Below are 18,794 nucleotides of genomic sequence, written 5' to 3' on the forward strand. Positions count from 1 at the left end.
ATAAGATTGCTGGGATTGCTTTATTAGAATTCCTTTTTCTCTTTTTTGTTGATTCAGAACTGTGCCAACCAAGCGAGTTCCTTGCTTTCAACATAGGCGACTGGTCGTTGCCAACGTTAACTCATCATCATCTAGAAGGTTGACCATTTTCTATACATAAACATATTCTTTTCATTTCAAAATGATTAACGCGTTATTCTCGTTCTGGAAGCAAAGACCAAAACATACGGTATTGTATAATTGTAATCTAGGATTAAATGAAGCTCACTCAAGTCATGATGGCAGAAAGCCATTGTGTGATTGGGATTGGAACTCAAAATTCAAACCCCTTTTTTGTTGTTGTTGTGGTTTTTGGTACATTTAATTCAAACCAAAGCAACTACGTCTTTGTCTTTCTTTTCCTTATTTTTCCCAATTTAGGATATAGTAAACTCTGTTTCTGGTATATCCACTTTACAACAATGTGAAAGGTATATATGCGAAGTTACTAAATGGTAACCATGCCAAACGGAAGGTATGGTCGTCATGACTAAATGGTAACCAGGCCAAACTAGAGGTAGCAGGCTATAGTTGGAGGTAGCTAGAGTGTGTTACTTTAGAAAACCTGACATGATATACAATTAACACTCTAAACACGTCATCTTACAATCATCGTTCATACGAAAATAAGAGAGAAATTTATCTTTATTTTTAAACAATCGATATTCTACTTTAATCTAATCTAAATTACGGGAAGATTCGAACTCAGGTGCAGAGTGGGGAGCACGTCCACTTTAGCCAATTTGGCTAAACCCATGTATATGTTAAGATGATTTTTATGAAGTGCCAATTATTAATCAATCAAGTCCTTAATTTTAAAGTTAAACGTGATCAAATTTTATTGAATGATCCAAGGAAGTAACTTTGATCGATGCAAGGAAGTAACCATTACCCAAAAAAGAAAAAAAGAAAAAAGAAAAAAGGACTGCCCTAAAGGATTAAGCGAGTCTTTCTTCACATAAGGGTTCGGTCATCGATCCTTAGTTAAAACATGAACATTTTAAGGTGGTGTTTGGGGTTGCTTAAATTTTTTTAAAAACAGCTTATTTTTAAAATTTTCTGACTTTAGGTGTTCGGTAAAACAAGTGAAAGCCATTTGAAAAAAAATCACAGGCCAGTAGTAGCAGATTTGAGAAGCGGGTGGCGAGCTGCTTTTATAATATGCTTATTTTTGAAGCATGCGGAGCTTTTAATGAAACTTTCATATCCCTATACTACCCTCATATGTTTTTAAACAATTACATGTTTTTGCCATAATTTCCACTCCCTCAGATTTCACGCCTCCTACATCTCCATTTCACTCTCTCAAAATAGTTCATAGTGTTGATAGAATTTTGATTCTGGGCATAAACGACAAGTGAGTTTGTTTTGGTTTTTAGAATATCTTAGGGTAAGAGATGGGTTAGCCAGTGGGAAATGGGTGGCTTGGCTTGTATTAGAGAAGCCTTAAACTTGCTCAAGCTAAAGAGCAAAGAAGTTGCAGAGAAGGGAGACGAAGAAGAAGGGAAAAGAAAGAAGGGGGAGGGTCGAGAGAAGAAGGGGATTTGATGGGGAAAATAGAGAGAGAGAGAGAGAGAGAGAGAGAGAGAGAGAGAGAGAGAGAGAGAGAAAACGAAATTGTAGGTGTTCAACTCTGAAATTGCAGTGCTCGACTTTGCGGCGTATATATATATACCTTCACAAACACTGTAACATCTCACATCGACCAATGGAGAGGGGGTGATGTGCCTACCTCTATCTAGTATGAGGCCTTTTAGGAGCTCACTGGCTTCGGAGTCATGAACTCGGTTAAGCGAGTTAGGGCTAAGGCAATCTAAGAATGGGTAACCCATTGAGAAGTTGCTTGTGAGTTCCTAGAAACAAAACCGTGAGGGCAGAGAGGCCCAAAACGGACAATATCGTCTTCTGGCGGAGCCGATCCCGGATGTGACAATTTGGTATCAAAGTCACTATGTTGTGTGGTGCGAGTGTGCCGACAAGGACGTTGGGCCCTTGAGAGGGTGGATTGTAACATCCCACATTGACCAACGGAGAGAGGGTGATGTGCTTTATATGTACTTGTCCACCTTTAGTACGAGGTCTTTTAGAGCTCACCTTGAGTCACGAACTTGAAGTTAAGCGAGCTAGGCAATCCCAGATAGAGAGAGGCCCAAAAAGATAATATCATGCTAAGCCGATCCCGAGATGTGACAAACATGAATTTGTATGAAACTATTGCATTTGGGCTTTTTTTGGATTGGGGCTGCTTGTGTTGGAATTGGTTTTGATTGGAAACTTCAGGTGTCTAAATAACAAGAATTTGTATGAAATCACAACAAAAACAAGTTTTGTATTGAAGCTTTTGGATGAGGAGTTGGTTGGACGACGATAGCCAAAAGAAATGAGGCTTGGGAAGGAAGAAGAAAAGAGAAAGAAGATAAGAGGAAGAAGAAAAAAAGGCGTGGCTTGGGAAGGAAGAAGAAAGGAGAAAGAAAAGAAAAATGGGCCTGGGAAGGAAGAAGAAAAGAGAGAGGAAGGAAGAGGGAGAAAGAAAAAAGAAAAAGAAATAGGGCTGGGAAGGAAGAAAAAATTTATGTAGAGAAATTGGTTTTTTTTTAAAAAAAAGTAGAAAAAGAATGAAGAAAATAACGAATAGTTTCATCGTCATGTATTTTTTTATCATTATACATGCTAAAAGCACTTATGATAAAAATTTATCAAACACTTTGACTACTCGCCGTAGTTTTTCAAAAACAATTTACCAAATGCTTAGTAACTTTTTTCACAGTTGATTATTTTTACAAGATAGCAGAAAAAGTTCTTTTTTTCTTTTTCTAAAACACAGTAATACCAAACTATGCCCGAGATAAAGCATACAACTTTAAACACAAGTGGACTGAGGTGCTGACATGAAAAGCTACTAGCTATGGTCATTTTCGATTTTGAAAATACGAGACGGAGACCCATATTTTTGTAGGCCTCTAGTCTGTCTAGGCCTACAATATGAAACCAAGTGGCTCTCTCTGGATTTTGGCATTTGTCATATTAGTTATATGTCTCTGTCTTAATTCAATAATGTGTCCTTTTTGTCGTCCAAGGACGGGAAAATAGTAATCTAATAATGTGTGGTTTAAGCGGATTTGTTCTCTGTTTGAATTAATAACTTTTGACATATTCTAATTTAATGAATTGATCATGTCCTCATGTGTGACGAGAGTCGAGACGAAGCTGATATTTTACCATATCAACAGACTTGGAAGGAAATGGTCCGTCCATGGTCCACCAGGCTATCGCCATACACGCACGTAGCAAGTAGAACAGCTGCTGCTGCTGGCGTGGAACCAAAATTGCCTTTTCTAAAAGCTAGATGATAATGCAGCAAAAAAAAAAGGATATCTATCTACAACATTGCAAGTAGAAGATAAGGCTGAGTCTGGCACCGTGTCAAACTTTGAATTTTCTTATGGTAAACCAGACAAATGAATTGGTTGGAAGAGTTGGTAGAAAATTGAATTAAAAGTTTGAAAGCAAACCATCTAATTTGAATTTCTTTTTGTCCACAATATTATTCATTCATGAAAAAGAAATGAACGGAAGAAATCCTCCATGGCTGAAAAGTCAAAAACTCAAAATCAGCTTTATTAGATCAATAATATACTCACTGTGTATAAAAACAACAATCACGTACGCCATCCCATATAGCGCTGCGCTGTCTAATAATTAATTTAAATGAATCACATCACACAAATTAACTATATACCAACACGCATCCATCTAAAACAACAAAGCCAAAGCAATGAACAGGAAGGTTGCAGATAGGCCAGCAACCCTAACAGATGTTGCTGCACTTGGTGGTGGTGGTGGAGGGCTAGCAGAACCTTCTGGTGTTGGTGGTGATGATGGAGTGGTTGGGCTGCTGGGGCTGCCAGATGGAGGACTGCCGCCGCTGCCAGGGGTAGTGCTAGTACTCGGACCCGGTGCCGGAACAGCTGCCGGTGGTGGAGGAGGAGAACTAGTACTGGGAGCGGGTGCCGGAACAGCTGCCGGTGGTGAAGGTGAAGGTGAAGGAGGAGGAGAGCTAGTACTTGGTGCAGGAGCTGGAGCTGGAGATGAAGTTCCGGTGACATTGATGCTCAACTTTTGACCACCAATACAATGGCCACCAAAGGTACAAATGTAATAATGCTCCCCAGAACTGTTCAGTTTGAGATTTGCAGGGCCGTTAGTCTCAATTGAAATGGGGCTATTGGCATTGCAAGAATCATAAGATGCCTTTGTCACTTCAGCTACGTCATGATTTCCGGTGCTAAATTTGAACACTGTGTATGTACATAAATATATAAATGAGATTAGATCATCACATAAATTAAACAATGAGTAATTAGCTGAGCTAATTAAGCTTATTGTTAATTACCAAGAACGTCGCCAACAGTGAAGGTCTTGTTTGATGCCCAGGTAGCGTAAGTTCCAGCGGGAGGGACGGTCCAACCCAACGCATCACCCACTTCATAAGTATTTGCTGCCCCCACCGAGTTCATTACCAAAGCCAGAGCCGCCATGGCTACAAAAAACGCCATGTTTGAGTTCTTTGCCATCGCTTTTGTGTTTTTGAAGGTCAGGTCGCCCCTGTTTTCTCTTGCTCTGTTTTTCTGTCCTCTGTTCTTCAACCTTACTAAAAGTTTGGGTTATTATGGCAAGAACTGAGTAGGAGAGAATATCTTCGTCATCCTTTATATAGAGGAAGGCCTTGCGATGATCACAAGTTATGGTAGTTTGGAGCCGTCGGATGGATGCCACGTTTGTTCTTCGGTCAGCATGATCGATGCTTCAGATGTGCTGATGAGGTAGGCTCAACTGGTCCAACTCTGCCGAGATATGGGACTTGTGGTGTGGACATTCAGATTTCCGCGTGAGAGGCTGAGAGCTCTCACCAAACAAAAGTGTGACCATACCTTTAGGCGTTGACTAGTCATTGCTTTATATGAATTAAATTGCCAAGTCTGGGAATTAGAGTTCATAATCGAAACAAGTGAGAAAAAGTAAAGGAACGACCACATTGACCATCTAGTAGTATAATTTTTTACCAAGGAAATTGCCAAACAAAATAATAAAAAAGGGTTTCCTTACAATGTGGAACGTAGAATTTGTCAGACTTAGACAGTAGGCCAAGCGTGGATTCGTTAAACCCTCCATTTCCATGTGAATTTGGCGACTCTTTCCGCGTTTGGATTCACATACATGAAAGAATTGCGTCAATTGACAATGGCAGCACCTTTTCTTTTCTCTGTATACGCCCCCAAGAAAAGGTCATTTGATATGTATGTATGATATCTACGTGAATAATTCTAAAATAATAATATATCAAATGGAATCGAACTCTTAACCTAACTTAATTCTAACACATTTCGATTTCGTCACTCATTCTCGTCACTTGAACTAACCACAATGGCTTAAATACTTACAATCAAAACTGCGTTCTTCTTGTTATTCCTACAATTTACATCAAGTATATGTCATAGACTTTCCTAACATACTTCTTGAGCATAGTTCTGGGCACTTATATTCTTGCAATGCTTTGCATCCTTTTAGAGGCATGTTATTACTCTGCTAGATCGTCTGTTTTAGATGGTTGGCTGCAGCACAAGTAAAAGAAAATCTACTTGCATCAAAATTGTTTGCTAATGACTTAAACAAAGTAATCTGCTGTTGTAAAAACGATGAATTCAAGTGTGAATGATATTGAACAAGAAAGCCTTAATAATCGAGTTTCTGGTTGCTTGTGTTTGTTCACATGTTACTGATATTTTGTTAATCTTGAAGACAGTTGCTTCAGTAACCTAAAAAAAAATTCCATCTGTCATCTACTCAAAATTTTCAAACAATTGTCAGCACAGTTGGTTCTTTCTTATTATTCAGTCAGGAAGCAGTGGATTGTTAATGGCTCATTAAAGTGAATAAGAGCCTCCTAAACATAGATTATACTTTTCTTTGATAATTAAGATCATGATGATCCTAATCCATTGCAAGTAAAATTTCAGAAGTGCTCTGAACCTGGCTAGTAGCACTGTAAAATTTTACACTTTCAACTTCTGGCCCTGACGATATATCGAAATATATTTCTTTCTCATTCATTAGTTTAAGCGAAGGAGACCTTGCTCCAACCAGACCAAAGTCCAATCTTTTGTTTTTTTTGGTTTTTTCTTGAACACCTAACTCCATGACTTTTTGACACATAATCTGCTATTTTCATATATAGCCTAGGCTTTGATTATGAGCGCTTTCGAGGAACTTTCCAAATTGACCGACTATATATGCCTGGAACAATTTTCTGCAATCCAATTTTGACTTTATGATATATAGCATTATTATATGGTTCCATTTTATATTAGCATCAAAGAATTTGAAGTATGCTTTTTTTTTTTTTTGGATACAAGTGATATTCTATTTTAATTTAATCTATACTATAGCGTGGAGGGGGACTTAAACTCGGGTGCAGAGTGAGGAGCACATCTGCTCTAGCCAACTTGACTAAGTACATGTCTGAATTTGAAGTAAACGAATGTAAACGAAACGAAGTTGAAGAGTATAACTAAAAACAGGTAAATGGCTGCAATTATTCATATATATAACCACCAATGTAAACGAAAGAGCAGCCATGATTATTACAGGTGTCAAAGATCAATGGAGGACAAGGCAAACAAATAGCTTTGTCCAAAATCCATGTACAAAAACTGAATGTTTATATAAATCAAATCAAACCAATGCAGCCTCAGGGTCTATATGTACTGCAAATATAAAGAACTAAGGTAGGAGGACTTAATACAAAGGAACAAAAACACATGAACTAGCTATAGCTAGCTAGCTACTAATAATCAATAATAGAGAAACGCTGCCATGGAAATGAGCACGAAGGTGAAGTGTCCGCTGCCAATCTTGGAAGGGGCAGAGCTGGATGGAGCAGGAGCAGAGCCCGGGCCACCAGTAGAAGTAGTAGGTGAGGAAGGTGCTACGGAACCAGAGGGGGAGGTGGCTGTGCTACTGGCTGTCACGTTAATGGCTAGTTTTTGTCCCCAGACGCAGTGGCGATCGTAGGTGGAGGTGAAGAAATACTCACCACTGGTGTTGAGAAGGATGCTTACTGGACTCTTTGAATAAACAGCAATCGTATTGTTGGTTGTGCAGTTTTCATAAGCTGACTTGGTCACCACAGCTACATCTTGCGTGTCATTCACAAAGTTGAAAACTGCAAAAGCAAGAAATTGAAACATTAATTGGATTATCAATTAAAAAGTTCTTAAAGTCACAGGTTTAAATTTTAATTAACAGAAAAGTAATTAATATTTCATATGTAGCAGAGTTTAGTGTGTTTTTACCTAGAGTGTCTCCCACGATGAAGGTTTTGCCATAAGCCCAAGTGGCATAAGCATATTCGCTGCCTGGGACAATCCAACCCAACTTGTCACCAACGGTGTAAGTGACTGGTCCTCTGGGGGTTGGGGCAGGAGCTGGGACTGAAGGGCTAGGGTTTGGTCCAGGATTAGCAGTCACGTTGATGGCTAGCTTTTGTCCCAATTCACAGCGCTTGTCCTTGGTGCCAATGAAATAGTACTGTCCAACAGTCTCCAACTTGAAATAGGCCGGGCCAGTTGTCTGAACTGTGGCATTGGTGTTTGAAATATTGCAGGATTCAAAAGCCTCCTTGGTCACCCTGGCTACATCTTGTTCTCCGGTTGTGAAGTTGAACTCTAAAGTTGAGCAAACATATCTCATCAAACATCAATGAATTGAACATAATCCAATTGAAATATACTTCGTTACTTAATTCGGTCTTAAACTAATTAATTAATTATTTACCTAGAGTGTCTCCCACATAGAAAGTCTTGCCATAAGCCCATGTAGCATAAGCAAGTTCACCACCTGGCGGGACAATCCATCCGAAATGATCACCAACGACGTAAGTCACGGCGCCTCTAGGTGCAGGACTGGGTTTAGGTGCAGGGCTTGGAGTAGGGGATCCATGTTCTGCAGTCACGTTGATGGCTAGCTTTTGTCCCAACCTGCAGTGCTTGTCCTTGGTGCCAATGAAATAGTACTCTCCAATGGTATCCAAAGTGAAATTGGCCGGACTAGTTGTTTTAAGTGTGAGGGGGTTTGTTGAATTGCAGGTCTTGAAAGCTTCCTTTGTGACCCTGGCTACATCTTGGTCACCGTTTGTGAAGTTGAACACTGAAAATTGATCAAACACATAATCAATAAGACACGTATATAAGACATACGGGCAATCTGCCTTACATTAATATTGCTAAAACAACTACTGTTGGCTTGTATTTGTACGTACCAAGAATGTCACCGACGGCGAATGTTTGCGTTTCAGCCCAGGCTTCATAAGCGTAGGCACCTCCGGGAGGGACCAGCCATCCAAATTTATCTCCAACCACATGGGTTTGCTGTGCTGCTGTGGAGTGGAGCAGAGCAACCACTGTTATGGCTAGAATTGTAAGTTGTCTGCCCATGTTTGTCTTTTCGTAACTTGTAAGTGCTGCTTTTCTTGTCTAGCTCTCTTGTTTGTATGTTAACGCTTCTGTTTCTGTGAAGAATGAGATTTCTGTTGCGGCCTTTTTTATAGAGGTGTTAGCAGGAAGAAATTATGGGGAAGCTTTGGTGATAATGACATTAACAAATTAATGTTAGCAAACGTTTCCCAATTTTATACTCGATCACATTTCATTCAAGGAGGTCTAGAAACCTATGACCAATCTACAATTGACGTGGACCCAGTTGATTTAATCAAATGAAGATGAAGACGTGCATATCTCAGGACAGAAAGTCCTGCTTTGGTTAGGTCTGTTAGTGAACTTTATTTGCTACTTGTCTTGAAAGAAAGATAAAAATGAAAAAAATCTCAAATCATATATGTACACCTTCCATTTGTATTTCTTAATTTTGTAGAAATAATATACAGTGGGATATTTGGATAAAACACTTTCCTTTGTTTGTAAATGAAGTCTTATTTCATAAGCCTAGTCTGCAATATCATTTTAATTTTATTATGCAGCCTCTAGAGTGAGCTTGAAATGATCCAGCATTTTCAGCGTAACGCGTTTTCGACCATCAATACCTTCTAAAAGACGAATAACTTTTGATTTGGCCTGCATATTTATGTAGTTTTGAACCTATCTACAATCAAATAGTCAAAATTTCTAAACTTTTTAATCTATTGCTTGGGGATTGCTCTACTCTATTCTATGACACCAACTTTTTTTTTCTTCTCTCACATTACTGCAGGCTGCATCCATAAGTTTCGACAGAATGGCATATGTCATTGAGTTTGTAATGCCTACCAAGAATAACATGACTTTTGCCAAGGCATTGGAGATCCTCTAAGCCTTCTTTCTCTGACTTCTAATGATAACAGAAGTTTCATACAACTATTATACCTTTTGTTTTATTTAATTAACATGACCAGTTCATTTTAATCCTTCCATAATGAAGAATTATTAGTCTTATATTACTGCATAATCTCTCCACTTCATGTTGACTGGCCAGGGCAGATCAGCTTCTTCTGTAAGACATATAATATATATTTACAGAAACAGAGACACCCTTGCTCATGAATTTGGTTGGTTCCTCTGTTTCTGTTATGTAAATCAGGGGAAGAAAAACACTGATGCTCTGTTTTGAATAATAATTCTCACCAATAAATAAGAAGAAGTTCAAAGTTTAATGCTTGTTTTTTTACATTTATACAAGATAAAAATATGCAAGTGTAAAATAATAGCAAAAGGATTTAAAAAGATTATAAATTTAAGAGAGTCAAGAAACGTAGAATAGAAGAAGCATTGTCTTTCAATATTGTTAAGCCGTCATTATTCAACTAAATATGGATTGTGATTGCAAATTGTAATACTAAGTCAGCTTAAGAAAATTCATTTACAACATCGCATCTGGACTCCAGATCATCAACTCCCCAAATCAACCTTGGTCAGAGGAGAGGATATGCCTTATGAATTTGTCTTTCACAAAGACGCTTCTAGAAATTGAATAGAAGAAGCATTAAACACACCCTCATTGATCATGTATAATTTCCCTCAGTCAAGCCTCTCCTCAGTCAGTCCTTTTTTCTATATAAAAAAAGGCTTAATTAAATTAATTTCAAGATAAATGTCGAGAGTTGCTGACAGAGCCTGTTGACATTCAAGCCTAATACGTGAACAACATATATTAAGTGACGTGAAACACGTATGATCGTTTACTGCATGAAGATGAAATGGTTGTTGATATGGAAGGGGGAGACCGTCCTGTAAGTGGAGGGGCAAATAGAAGTTTTGTAACTTTTAAAAGACCCACTAAACGTGACAATAATTCATGAAGTACAAATCTGCAATATTTGAATCTTTCATCGTTTGGTAGGTCTTCATTGTCATGTATTTCGTGAGCAAGGCCTCAAATTTCTTCTACTTCCTCGATCCGAACCTTCCTACTCTGACCCCTCTAATTTATTAATTAATTTGCCAAAGTCTTCCAACAAGGCGGCTTCACGGGCTCAAGAATAAATTAAATACGCACCCATTCCATCCATATGATATATAGTATATATTACCTTGTGTACACTATAATATATTTAATTTGATGCCGCTGGATTTTGTTATTATTTCTTATTTAATAAATAAAGGTTTTAACTTCCTTATCGACTGTTTTGTTCATTTTTGTTTCCTTTTTTTTTGGGGTCAAAATTTGTGTTTTCTTGTTTTGGGCCATAGAAGTTTGCATAAGCTTGAATTAATCTTAAATTGATTTCTTGCAAGTTGATTTCTTCCAACTCTGGTTTCAAAACTAATTGTAACCATATATACATGTACTGCATCACCTTTCCCCGGTACAATGAATGATGTTTTTAAAAGTACAAAATTCTTGTGCGCAGTATGAGGTGTCACATGCATCCATACCAAAAAAAAAAAATTAAATAAATAAATCTCCAACAAAAGAAAGTAATTTATGTAGCGAGACTAGGAATAAAGATTTGAGTAGTCCGCTAAATTTATTTCCCCTTCTTAATCAAGGAGTGTAACATTAATGATTCATCTCGTGTATGATTTGGACAATATTTATTTACATTCAATCCACCAGGCGTATATTATTTTATTAGTATCTACATTGAGTTTTGCAATGAAGTCCAACAAATTTCGGTTTGTATCAATAGTCCTTTTTAAAACTTTATTCATTGAATTTTTCATATCGAGACTTGTTCCCCTATAATAATCTCGTCTTGTCTTTATGTTGATTCTCTTCAAATAAAGTTGAACATACATACGCAGTTTCATCAACTCCGGTATCACAAATTAATTATGATAAAAGAGAAGGAAGGAAAAACAAGCTTGAATTCTTGCATTTATTTAAAAGATTAAACTGTTGAAAATTACAGAATTATATAATCACGTAATTAACTTTATTTGGGCTTCAAGATCGATGGTTACATAATTGATTAATTATGTTCTCGTGCCCTGCATGATCTTTTGAGACACAAATTTGAGGGGGAAGGAGGACGTTGGACTTGGACTTGGAGAATCGGTTGAAGAGGGAGCGAAGTAAATGGCTAACTTCTGGCCTTTGGAGCAGTGGCCGGCCAAGGAGCTTGTGAAATAAAATGTATCGCTTGCAAGAAATTGAAGTGTCGCTGGTTCTTCGAATTCATATAAGGGGTCCGTGGTGTTACACGTGTCAAAATCTTCCTTGGTTACCACAGCCAAGTCATCTTCTCCGGCAGAAAAGTTAAACACTGCAAAACAAACAACATATCACTAAATAATTAGGCAGCGAAATTTCGAATTTTACTTGTTGGTTTTTTTTTAGGGCAAAGTTTTAACGTAAACATTTCCAGTTTTTGTAACCATTCTTTCTGTCTTTCGATCAAATAAAATAAAGTAGCGAAATTCCAAGAAGAAAATAAAGAAATTGAAAACCTAGAATATCTTTGACTACAAAGCTATGCTTGGCAGCCCAGGCAGCATAAGTGGCAGCGCCGCCCGGAGGAATGGTCCAACCCAAGTCGTCTCCGACGGTATACAATGCAGCTTCTGCTGTAGGCAGCATCATCATTGATGCTGCTACCGCTGCTATAACAAGGAGCATCGCATTATTCACAATAATATTAGTCATGATGTTCTTGAAATATTGTGTAGGAAATGATGTGGTGTGGTGTATCAATTTATAGAGGAGGAGTTTTTGAATTATAGCAATGGCCTGACATCTAGCAATTGCAAGCTGTGCAACGGAATTTGTACCCATAGGTATTCATGGCGTCGATCTTAACTATGTCGAAAATGTTAAATATAACTTTTAAATGACAATTCCTAGACTTCAAATAAATTACGGATTGTTTTTATTTTATTATTTTTTGTATTTTAAATTCAAAGGGAAACAAAGCCTTGCCCAACAGAAAAAAAGTTTTAATTATAGTTGTTATCATTTGTGGGACGATGAGAAACACGACAATAGTCGTACAACAATTTGAAGAAAGTAAATAATGTTGGGAGAAGATTGTGATTTGTTGTGAGATATTTATACATCAAAATATATATATATATATGCCAATATTTATTTATTTTTTTCAGAATCTTTTGACCTTTTTTCGGGTATGTTCTAAGCCTTGCATTGCTTCACCAGGAAAGCCTCGCATTGCTTCACCAGGAATCTTAAACCCTTTCCTTTCCTTTCTTGATGCTTAAGAATAAACGACAACCGAGGAAAGTGAACCAAAATCCAATTTCATTTATGCCAATTTTAGATTTTCTTACCATTAATTTAATATTCAGGATTTTGAGCTTTCTTCCCATTTAAGTATCTCTTGAAACCAAAACAAATCACTCAAAGCAGTAATTAGTGCCCAGAAAGCCTTCACATTCTCTATATATATTTCTTACCTATCCAAAACATATTCGTCTTTAATTTCTACAAACCCATTAGTCTGATACCTCTTCTTCTTTTTCTATTCTACTCTACAAAGATCTAAAGCAATTCTGATGGAGCAACATCGTGCATCCGTTCCAGTATGTATTTTTCTTTTATTTCTATTGTATTTGGTGGATACGTAAATATATATATTATTCTTTAGAGTTTTCGATTGAAATAGTCCTTGAATTTGTCCTCGAATTGCATTTTGGTTATCATATTATTCCTGATGATTTCAAATTTATGTGACAATTCCCTGCAGATTTGTACTATAAAAATGAATCTCCATTGTTGTGCAAAGTGTCCAATAAAATTGAAGGAAAAGTTGCAGAAACTTAATGGTAAATATATATGTTTTCCTCCGATCCGTTCATGATTTCATCATGCATGTGGCTCATTTATTTAGTTTATAATTTTTTTCTTTATTTTTTATTTTATAGGAGTGGAGGACATAAACATAGATCCAGAACAAGGATTATTAAAAGTTTCAGGTAACATAGACCCTATGGTTCTCACAAATATAGTTAAAAACATGGATAAAAAGGCAGAACTTTGGTCCTTCCAGAAAGAACCCTACAAAAACAATGTCAATATTGGTGCGTCTACTAAGTACAACATCCAAATTGGCGAAGATTGCTCTTGTGATGGTGATGAGGCTGAAAGCAGTTCTGATGATGAAAGCAAACACAGTATTGTACCCAAGAAGCAACATGGGGTACTCACTTGGGCCAAAAATGACAAGAAGAAGAATGGGAAGGGATTTTCTGGGATGGGAATGGGCATGGGCATGCCTATGCCTCCTCAGCATCGGCCGCCTATGCGGCCATCTATGGGCATTCCGGCCCATAGGAGCTTTCATGGGATGCCAAGGCTCGGATATCGGCCACCAAACCCATATTATCAACCAATGACGTATCATAGACCATCACCACCATCATATGGTTACTACGGACAAATTCAACCGCCACCCTATTCTTATTTTCAATCAAGATCGCCACCGAAAGTTAACCCTATCGTCCACTACACTAATTATGCGGACAACTATCGGTACCCTATGTAGATCAATCATATTGTTGATTGAACATGCCTAGTCCATATTTTTTTAAAATTGTTGCTAGGTTAATTTCTACGTACGTAGGTTTTGCTTTCATATTTGGATAAGTTCTTAATTTCTTTGTTTTGGCTCAAACATGAACTTTCTGACATTGTGTTTTGAACATTTATGATCTCATAATCATTTATTTATATGTTAAAGTCCTGGTGTTTATTATTTTCTCGTTTGTGTGGCTGCTTGCAATTAGTAATTTGATGTTGATCCAATGTTATCTTTGAAATACACCAAAGACCTATCCTTCTTTTATAAAGCCCTTCTGAGACGGAATTTACTCCTATATATACACATATTTGGATGTTATATATACTTACTCAGTTGTACTTACTTCATGCATAATAAAGAGGTTTATTTATAAATTTTTACCGTCAATTTTCTCCTACATCCTTTTTATGCTATAAAACAGAGAATCGTCAGCTATATTCACCTTCAAGTCAGATCAGATGAGTAGAATTGATACTAATTGAAAAAAAATTTTGATCATCTTATTGAAAAAATTTAATAGTATAGCCGTTCGGCTATTTTCAGAGTAGCCACACGGCTATACTATTGAAATATTCCATCTACAGAGTATCGCCGCGTGGCCATACTCTTTTAATAAAAACACGGGTCTTTTTAAAAAATGTTTTAAAATAGTATAGCCGCACTATTTCATAGTATAGCCGCGCGGCTATACTATTTGATTCATTTCCGACCATTTTTATTTTGGGCGGTTCTCAATTTCACTTTTTTGCTCTTCTAAAATTTCAATTATGTTCCTTGATTGGCTTTCTACTCAAAATTTGCAAGCAAAGGTCTCATTTTATCTGATGTTTGACCATCTGATGTATTATTTTCAATCACTGTATCAAAACCTGTGCATTTTTCATCTGAGGTTCTTGCAGTCGGTGGAGCAGTTGTCTGACATGGTCGAGACCTCAACAGGCAACATACTATTTCATTACTATGTACAGTTGCTTATAAATGAATGAACTATATCTGCAATTTGGAGTACTGATTTAGGGAAAGAGCACCAATGTGCTGGTCAATCATCAGTTCCCTTATTTTCTGGTCCATTCTGGTAGATGTTGGCTAAACGTTATGGTTAATTATGATTGTTTCTATCAGCAGATGCAAATTACAACTGGAAGGTATCACACATTGCTAATCAGAAATTCATCACTGTACATGCATTATAGCTGGTAAAGAACTTTGATACATGACTACATACGTCACACCGAATTAGGTTTAGCACTATTAAATATTTAATTAATTAAGGTTACATATCAAACTTTCCTGAACCCAACTTTTCTAGACAGCACAAATTTGAGGGGCAGGGATGCAGCAGGAGGAGCGTCAGCACTACTTGGACTTGGACTAGGGCTTGGACTTGCAGAGGGAGCAAAAGTAACGGCTACCTTTTGGCCTTGGGCACAGTGGCCAGCAAAGCTGCAGATGATATAAAATGTGTCTGCCGAAAGAAATTGAAAGCTTGCTGGTTTCTGGAGTTGAAATAAGGGATCTGTGGAGTTGCAAATCTCAAAGTTCTCCTTGGTTACCAATGTCACGTCGTGTTCTCCTTGTGCAAACTTGAAGTCTGCATGCATCAATCATCATCATCATGTAATTAAATTAGCTAAATGGAAAAAAATAAATAAATAAAAATGTAAATGGAGAGAATTGATTAATATTATTACCTAGAATGTCGTTAACTAGGAAGTTATATTTGGAAGCCCATTCAACGTAAGTGGCAGCGCCATTCGGTGGGACAGTCCAACCCAAGTCGTCTCCTACAACATACTCTGCTGCTTCTGTTGTCTGTAACACCATTGATGCTGCTGCTGCTACTGCTATAGCAAAAACCATCAGATTCCCATTATTCATGGAACTTTTCACCATCTTTCTCGTCCTTGTTCCTCGTATATATATATATATATTATATGAAAACTAATGCCAGTTGTTTAGGTCCGGAAGGAAGTACAATGCATTGCTTTCTGAAGTTTATGCATATGTATATATAGAGAGGCAGATATACTTTGTTATGTTATCGGCATTGAGATCAAATTAAATTAAACTAGAGGATAGTGATTGATTGTACAAATATCCAAGTTTCAATTGCAATCTGACAAGCTGGGTTGTTATGGGTTCGGTACTAATTATGTCGAAGAAAACGTAACTAAAGTTTTGCAATCCGACAAGCTGGGTAATAGGATTTTAACCTTTGTTTTGTTTGTAGTTAATTTAAATTCTACAAAACACTAACCTGCAGGCCTTGGGCAACCTTGGCTGATTGTCCAACACAAAAAACTTGACTTGGTTACAAAGGAACCAATGTCTCCCTTATTCACACACATAATTTGCACAAGTATTATTCATTTATTTTTGCTAGTTTTTAGAAATTGAAACCACAAAAGTGATTTCACACTAGTATAGTATGTACAATTTTTAATGGGCAATGATTTCCCCACTCCTATTTTATCCACTTACACTCCTTTTTTAGTTATAAAAAGGAGTGTAAGTGGATAAAATAGGAGAAAAAGGAGTGAAATCACCACTCTTTTTAATTCCTTTGATACGATTCTTTGTCGTACAGCTTCCACGACATAAAATGGAAGCAGCCAAACCGATGCAAAACATAAAAGGTGCCCTCTATTTGCAATTAACATCTTTAGAATTCATAGGACCCGTCTGGTAATGTTTTCAGAGAATAAAAATGATGAAACAAATTTTTCAGAATTCAAGAATACGTCTGATATATTAATTGGAAAACAGATTCATAAAATAAAAACAATGAAATCGTGTTTGGTAGTACAATTTAAGATGAGTTATTTTTAAAGTATATTTTTGCTAATGTCTTTACTAAAAGAAATAATTAAAACAATAATAAAATTTCACGAACATTCTAATTGATTTATAAAATTAATAAATCAGATAAAAAACAAAAGATCTATTTAAAAGAAAAAAAAAAATTTGAAACACAACCCCACTGCACCATTCTCTCTCTCTCACCGACCCAAAACCCCCTTCTCTGTCTGAACTACATACTCTCACTGTCTCACACTCCCTCCCTTACCCACAACCCCAGAGGGGCTCTAGCATAGAGCCCTCCCCACCCACAGCCCCCCCCACCACCTTCATTTCTTGGTACCCAAAGTCCCCCAAAAGCCATCCTGATAAAAAATAAAAATAAAGTCCCCGGAGCCAAAGTATGACTCAGACCCAAAGTTGAATTCATGTTTTTTTTTTTTTTGGGTCATCTTGCTTTATTAACCTCATCCTCCCACACAGAGAAGGTTTCAAACACAAAGGTGGCGGTGAGGACAGAGAGGAACAGAGAGATGGTGGTGAGGACAGTGAGGAGCAGAGAGATTGCGGTGAGGACAGAGAGGAGCAGAGAGATGGCGTATCGCAGTGGTGGTGAGAGACTGAGACAAAGAGGTTGACGAGATAGCAGAGATGACAGAGGATAGAGAGCTTTCAGTTTTGAGTCGAGAGTGAAGTGAGATGAGAATTCATGTTTTCGTTTTCACAGAAAACAACAAGTTGTTTTCAACTTTTGTGCATAAGGTTTGGATTCATTTTCGGAAGTCTATTTCTACGTTTTGCAAAAACATAGCACCGAAAGCGTTTTCGGTGAAAAACGGAAAATGAAAATGGACTCCCAAAAACGATAACGAACGGGCCTAATTAAGCCATTCTTGAAAAAAAACAGGCATGCAGTTTTAATGGCATAAAAAAAACCGGGGCAAAAAAAAAAACCAAGAGTGGACTTAAAGAAAGTTCAAATGTTATTATTAGGGTTTCTGATCAAACACTACATACATATAATAGTAGAAAGTGCGTCTAGTTATTCATAAGGTCCTGTTGGCAAATACTAGCTAGCTAGCAAAGAATTATATCTAGAGAGATTTGATCGCTGCAGGTATTATTTTCTTGAAGCCATATTCTTTCTTGGACACAAATTTGACTGTGGTAGCATATTTTTCATCAGCATCATCAGCGCTTTGACTTGGACTTGGAGCTGGACTTGGAGATGCAGTGGGAGCGAAGTAAAGGGCAATCTTTTGGCCTTTGGCACAATGGCCGGCGAAGGTGCAGGTCAAATAGAACGTGCCCTCTTTTAGAAATTGAAATTCTCCTGGTTCTTTGAACACAATTAAGGGTTCCGCGGTGTTGCACGCATCAAAATCCTCCTTGGTCACCAAAGCCAAGTCTTGTTCTCCTACTGCAAAGTTAAAGACTGTACAGTGCACAAACAAAACCATATAGATTAATTAGCGATATGCATGCCATGCCATGCCATATGCCAACAACACTCAAAAACAAAAAGAACAAGTAATAAAAGGAAAAGTATAGCTCACTTAGAAAGTCGTTTACTACCAAGCTATGCTCGGCAGCCCATGCAGCATACGTGGCGGCGCCACCCGGTGGAATGGTCCAACCCAGGCCGTCTCCTACTGTGTATTCTGCAGCGTCTGTTCCATGTAGCATGAACACTGCAACTGCTATAGCAAGGATCATATTCATGGTTTTAGCCCCCATCTTAATTTCTTGAATATTTCTCCTACGTATGTCCTTGTGTTTGTGTTCTTTGTGATGGAAGGAAGGAAGGAAGGAAGTTGGTTAGTAATATGGTTGGGATGAAGTGAAGTCTGATTTTATAGAGGGGAGACCTCTTGGATTTTAGGAAGCGAATGAGCAAAACCCGCCAAATTTCACAAAGCGATACGTCAAAATA

The 18,794-nt window shown here is 37.5% G+C and overlaps 4 protein-coding genes across 4 annotated transcripts; all 4 read right to left on the reverse strand.

Annotated features, from left to right (window-relative positions):
• Positions 1 to 3,629: 3,629 nt before the first annotated feature.
• Positions 3,630 to 8,584, reverse strand: LOC103341094 (uncharacterized). The gene is made up of 6 exons (XM_008244572.3): positions 8,357 to 8,584; positions 7,873 to 8,244; positions 7,392 to 7,763; positions 6,894 to 7,261; positions 4,433 to 4,703; positions 3,630 to 4,337 (listed from the first exon to the last, which is right to left on the reverse strand). Exons 1-6 carry the CDS (start codon positions 8,529 to 8,531, stop codon positions 3,793 to 3,795), a joined length of 2,103 nt encoding a protein of 700 aa, XP_008242794.2. The 5' UTR covers positions 8,532 to 8,584; the 3' UTR covers positions 3,630 to 3,792.
• A 2,692-nt stretch (positions 8,585 to 11,276) lies between these two features.
• On the reverse strand, positions 11,277 to 12,174 carry LOC103341093 (mavicyanin-like). Its single transcript, XM_008244571.3, has 2 exons — positions 11,979 to 12,174; positions 11,277 to 11,794 (listed from the first exon to the last, which is right to left on the reverse strand). Exons 1-2 carry the CDS (start codon positions 12,172 to 12,174, stop codon positions 11,505 to 11,507), a joined length of 486 nt encoding a protein of 161 aa, XP_008242793.3. The 3' UTR covers positions 11,277 to 11,504.
• A 3,168-nt stretch (positions 12,175 to 15,342) lies between these two features.
• On the reverse strand, positions 15,343 to 15,955 carry LOC103341158 (mavicyanin-like). Its single transcript, XM_008244638.2, has 2 exons — positions 15,754 to 15,955; positions 15,343 to 15,653 (listed from the first exon to the last, which is right to left on the reverse strand). The coding sequence occupies exons 1-2, from the start codon at positions 15,953 to 15,955 to the stop codon at positions 15,343 to 15,345; spliced, it is 513 nt and encodes a 170-aa protein (XP_008242860.2).
• A 1,945-nt stretch (positions 15,956 to 17,900) lies between these two features.
• On the reverse strand, positions 17,901 to 18,669 carry LOC103341091 (umecyanin-like). Its single transcript, XM_008244570.2, has 2 exons — positions 18,418 to 18,669; positions 17,901 to 18,296 (listed from the first exon to the last, which is right to left on the reverse strand). The coding sequence occupies exons 1-2, from the start codon at positions 18,596 to 18,598 to the stop codon at positions 17,956 to 17,958; spliced, it is 522 nt and encodes a 173-aa protein (XP_008242792.2). The 5' UTR covers positions 18,599 to 18,669; the 3' UTR covers positions 17,901 to 17,955.
• Between the last annotated feature and the right edge of the window lie 125 nt (positions 18,670 to 18,794).

The sequence above is a fragment of the Prunus mume genome, linkage group LG8 (genome assembly GCF_029339155.1).
Source record: "Prunus mume cultivar Tortuosa linkage group LG8, ASM2933915v1, whole genome shotgun sequence".
Taxonomy (NCBI): Eukaryota; Viridiplantae; Streptophyta; class Magnoliopsida; order Rosales; family Rosaceae; genus Prunus; species Prunus mume.